We start from the raw sequence: 5,392 nt of genomic DNA, 5'->3' as shown, positions 1-5,392 counted from the left end.
ATGTTCGGAAAGAGGCATTAGAGCTACAGAAACTGTTGGAGTTTGATGATGAGGGTGGAGCAGGTGATTAGACACTGTTTTTCACATGTGCCAAGACTCAAAAGCCTGTTTTACTTGCTGTCTGACATATGAAGTTTTTTCTTCATACTGTGTAGGTGTCAGCCCTCATTTGGATGATGAGTACAAATGGGCTGGAGTGGAAGACCCTAAAGTTATGATCACAACATCCAGAGACCCCAGCTCCAGACTCAAGATGTTTACCAAAGTTTGTTAAATCATTTTTTGCTGATTGTACTGATGGAGCAGTTTTCTAAAAGTATTTATTTGCATGAATATTATTTGGAAATAGAATACTATAACACATGCTTGCGGTTTCCTCTTTTTCTTGTAATGTTCTAATGTGATTGTATTTACCTTCATGTTACCATATTGATGTAAAGGAGACAGTTTTTAAGCTTTGTGCTGAAATGTGGTGTGGTTTTGGTTTATATGGCTGGTATTTTTTTTTATTTTGCAGGAAATTAAGCTCATTTTCCCTGGGGCCCAGCGTATGAACAGAGGAAACCATGAGGTTAAAACATTAGTACATGCGTGTAAAGCAAATAATGTCACTGACCTTGTCATAGTCCATGAGACAAGAGGCCAGCCAGGTATGGGCTGTTTTTATGAGTATGCATGTGGGCCCAGTTTTGTTCTCTGATTTGAAAATGCTTATTCAAGTGTATGTGCACAGTGTACCAGTAAACATTTGTCTTATTGTGAAAACTTATTCAAACGCTTTACTTTCCCATCCAGTTTAATGTGCTCAGCAATTATACTACCTCACCAATATTGTGTAACTTTCATCTTGGTACTTTCCATGTGTGATGATTAGCATCTTGATTTATTTTCCTTCACTAGATGGTTTGGTCGTATGCCACCTACCTTTCGGGCCAACAGCATACTTTACATTGGATAATGTGGTAATGAGACATGATGTTCCAAACATTGGCACCATGTCTGAGGCCTACCCTCACCACATCTTTCAAAACTTTACATCACGTCTTGGCAGAAGGGTGAGAGTCATTAAGGAAATACTTCTGATAGTCACTTTCTCACCTAAATTATGTGATTCCCCCCCCCACCCCATTTCCTGTTTGTTTGTTTTTTTTACCGACATTTACACATTATGAACACAGAAATAATATGATAATATGTTTGGAATTCTACAGTTATTTTCTTTGTTCCATACTATTTTATTTTTAGTCTTAAAGGGATAGTTTACCCAAAAATGAAAACTGTGTATGACTTTCTTCTGCTGAACACAAATGTAAGATTTTTAGGAGAATATTTCAGCTCTGTAGGTCCATTCAAGGCAAGTGAATGGTGTCCAGAAATTTGAATGTCCAGAATGCACATAAAGGCAGTATAAAAGTCATCCATATAACTCTAGTGGTTAAATTAATTTCTTCAGGAGTGATATGATACGTGTGGGTGAGAAACAGATAAATATTTAAATAATTTTTTACTATTTACTATTTCTTCATTTTTTCTTTTTTGTGATTTGCATTCTCCGTGCAGGGAGGAGAATGTATAGGAAAAAATTACTCAAGTATTCATACTTAAGTATAAGGACTTAAATATTTATCTGTTTCTCACCCAGACCTATCATATCACTTCTGAATACATGGATTAAACCACTGGAGTTGGATGGATTACTTTTATGTTGCCTTTATGTGCTTTTTGGAGCTTCAAAGTTCTGGACACCATTCACTTGCATTGCATGGGCCTACAGAGCTGAGAGAAAATCTTTTTTGTTTCAGCAAAAGAAAGTTACACATCTGGGATGGCATGAGGGTGAGTAAATAATGAATTTAAATTTTTGGGTGAACTATTCCTTCAATAAATATCTAAAAGGTTTATTGTTGCCTCTTTATTTGCAGTAATAGATAGAGACTAAGCTCTCTTTAGGAAACTTTAAACACTGAATGTGGCGTTTTAAAGGGTTTTGAAAAGCTTAAAGTAAATGGAATTTATGTGAAACTAAATCTTTTCTGTGTAGGTTTCCAACATTCTTAAGTATCTATTCCCTGTACCCAAAGAGGATAGTAGATGTGTTATTACATTCACAAATACAGATGACTTCATCTCTTTTAGGTGAGTCGTGGCGTTAATTGCTAGTTTAAGTGCCGTTGTTTTTTTTAAGTTACAGTTGAAGTCAGAAATTTACATACACTTAAGTTAACCATTCCACAGATTTAATATTAGCAAACTATAGTTTCCAACAGTTGTTTACAGACAGATTATTTCACTTTTAATTGACTATATCACAATTCCATTGGGTCAGAAGTTTACATACTAACTGTTAACTGTGCCTTTTAGCAACTTGGAAATTCCAGAAAATGATGTCAAACCTTTAGACAATTAGACAATTAGCTTCTGATAGAAGGTGTACTGAATTGGAGGTGTATCTGTGGATATATTTTAAGGCCTACCTTCAAACTCAGTTCCTCTTTGCTTGACACCATGGGAAAATCAAAAGACATCAGCCAAGACCTCAGAAAAAAAATTGTGGACCTCCACATATCTGGTTCATCCTTGGGAGCAATTTCCAAACTCCTGAAGATACCACGTTCATCTGTACAAACAATAGTACGCAAGTATAAACGTCATGGGACCATGCAACCATCATACCACTCAGGAAGGAGACGCATTCTGTCTCCTAGAGATGTCCCAGAACAATAGCGAAGGACCTTGTGAAGATGCTGGAGGAAAAAGATAGATAAGTATCTATATTTACAGTAGAACAAGTCCTATATGGACATAACCTGAAAGGCTGCTCAGCAAGGAAGAAGCCACTACTCCAAAACAGCCATAAAAAAAGCCAGACTACAGTTTACAAGTGCACATGGGGACAAAGATCTTACATTTGGAGAAATGTCCTCCGGTCTAATTAAACAAAAATTGAACTGTTTGGCCATAATAACCATTGTTATGTTTGGCGGAAAAAGGGTGAGGCTTGCAAGCCGAAGAACACCATCCCAACCGTGATGCATGGGGGTGGCAGTATCATGCTGTGGGGGTGCTTTGCTGCAGGAGGGACTGGTGCACTTCACAAAATCATGAGGAAGGAAAATTATGTGGATATATTGAAGCAACATCTCAAGACATCAGCCAGGAAGTTAAAGCTTGGTCGCAAATGGGTCTTCTAAATGGACAATGACCCCAAGCATACCTCCAAATTTGTGACAAAATGGCTTAAGGACAACAAAGTCAAGTTATTGGAGTGACCATCACAACGCCCTGACCTCAGTCCATTAGAAAATTTGTGGGCAGAACTGAAAAGGCTTGTGCGAGCAAGGAGGCCAATAAACCTGTCTCAGTTACACCAGTTCTGTTTGGAGGAATGGGCCAAAATTCCAGCAGTTTATTGTGAGAAGCTTGTGGAAGGTGACCAAAAACGTTTGACCCAAGTTAAACAATTTAAAGGCAATGCTACCAAATATTAACAAACTGTATGTAAACTTCTGACCCACTGGGAATGTGATGAAAGGAATAAAATCTGAAATAAATCATTCTCTATTATTCTGACATTTCGCATTCTTAAAATAAAGTAGTGATCCTGACTGACCTAAGACGGAATGTTTTCTATGATTAAATGTCAGGAATTGTGAAAAACTGAGTTCCAATGTATTTGGCTAAGGTGTATGTAAACTTCTGACTTCAACTGTATTTTCTTGAATGTTCATTGAAGAGATCAATTTCAAGTTTGATTAAAATGGCTTTGTATATTGCAGACACCGCACCTACAAGAAAACAGACCACAAGAACACTGAGTTGTCAGAAGTTGGTCCCAAATTTGAAACGAAATGTAAGTACCACTGTTTTTGGTTCTCGATAATTTGATATTGTGTAGATGTCTTTAATGTTGATGAGTCATGCATAACTTGTAAACATTTTTTTCAGTGTACATGATTAAGCTCGGCACACTGGAAAATGAGAACACTGCTGATGTTGAATGGCGACACCACTCTTACACACGTACTGCCAAAAAGCGGAAATTCTTGAGTGTGGAGTAGCCAGACGTACTTCTCAAAAATGTGTATTGGTCAATCCTCATGGACATTTCTAAATGAATTCCACCTACATAGTGGTCATCTTGTTTTTATTGGTGTTTTTTATTTTTATTTTTTTTATTTAATTGTGACAGATACATTTGGAAGCAAGGTGTGGAAATTGCTCTCTGCAGAGCGATGTTATAATATTGTTTACAAATAAAGTGTTTTGTACAGGAGTCACTAAAAAAAAAAAAAAAATTATTAAAAAAAACGTTTTACCATTTATAGGTTTTGTATGACATTTGTCATTATGCCTTATCAAATGTGGCATTGCAAGTACATTTTCAAAGCAGTTTTGCTTTTTTCAATTTTGCTTTGTTGCTTTGCTTAGTTAATTAATATCAGCGCCATCTTTGGTTTTTGACGGGAATGACAGGGAGACTGATAGGGATCGAGGAAGTCTCTTCAATGGATTGTACAGTTGTTTTTTGGATTGTTCCACTGATGAAACAATGAAAAAAAAATTATTTGAAATCTCAGTAGATAAAAAACTCCAGACAACATAAGTTGTGAAACTTAGATGGGATTTATGAGCTTTAAACAGCATTATTACCAGGCGTGCCATTGAAGAGATGGCAAGTCTATCCCTCACAGCCTCGTTTGGCGCTACTGTGAATAAGGTGTACAACAATTTTGTTTAGTTGTCGTAAGTGTTGGCCTAAAAAGATAATTCACCCAAACATAAATTCTGCCATAACTAACCCAACCACACTGTTTTTATTATTATTATTATTATTATTATTATTATTATTTTTATACTCTTTATTTTCTTTCATGGAACACAAAAGATGGTAGGCAGAGTGTTGGGGACTGTCAGCCTCAGTCACCATTCAATTTCATTGCATCTTGTGTCCATGCAATGAAAGCGAATGGTGACTGAGGCACTCGATTCCTAATATCTCACATTGTTTTCATGTGGAACAGTATAAGGGGGTTGAGTAAATGATGAACACATTTTTGGGTGAACTATCCAAGACAGATAAATATATAAAACACTGCTCATACATTTGAGTTTCTATGGAGAATTGAGATTCCAACAAACATTATTTTTATTTTTTACACCTATCGGGTAGGAACCTACTTTGAAATATGTATTACAAAAAAATTAACAATCGATTTAAAAAAAGATAGCTTCTCTGACAGTCATGTTTAATCCTTGGAAAACTTTTGAATTCGTTACTCGCGTCACACGCCCATTTTCTCGTTCCCTTGCTACAAAGCGTCACAAAAAGTGACAAATCAGCGCCGTGATTCACAGAATCTGACCAATCAGAGTGTGAGATTTCGCTGTTCCG

At 36.5% G+C, this 5,392-nt stretch overlaps 1 protein-coding gene across 1 annotated transcript; it reads left to right on the top strand.

Annotated features, from left to right (window-relative positions):
* Nucleotides 1–214: 214 nt before the first annotated feature.
* Nucleotides 215–4,058, top strand: LOC127439658 (U3 small nucleolar ribonucleoprotein protein IMP4-like). Its single transcript, XM_051695901.1, has 6 exons — nucleotides 215–265; nucleotides 527–650; nucleotides 901–1,055; nucleotides 2,042–2,136; nucleotides 3,777–3,850; nucleotides 3,946–4,058. Exons 1-6 carry the CDS (start codon nucleotides 215–217, stop codon nucleotides 4,056–4,058), a joined length of 612 nt encoding a protein of 203 aa, XP_051551861.1.
* The last annotated feature ends 1,334 nt before the right edge of the window (nucleotides 4,059–5,392 follow it).

Source organism: Myxocyprinus asiaticus, chromosome 4 (assembly GCF_019703515.2).
Source record: "Myxocyprinus asiaticus isolate MX2 ecotype Aquarium Trade chromosome 4, UBuf_Myxa_2, whole genome shotgun sequence".
Classification (NCBI taxonomy): Eukaryota; Metazoa; Chordata; class Actinopteri; order Cypriniformes; family Catostomidae; genus Myxocyprinus; species Myxocyprinus asiaticus.
The sequence above is the reverse complement of the archived record's forward strand: the minus strand, read 5'-3'. Positions and strand labels throughout refer to the sequence as shown.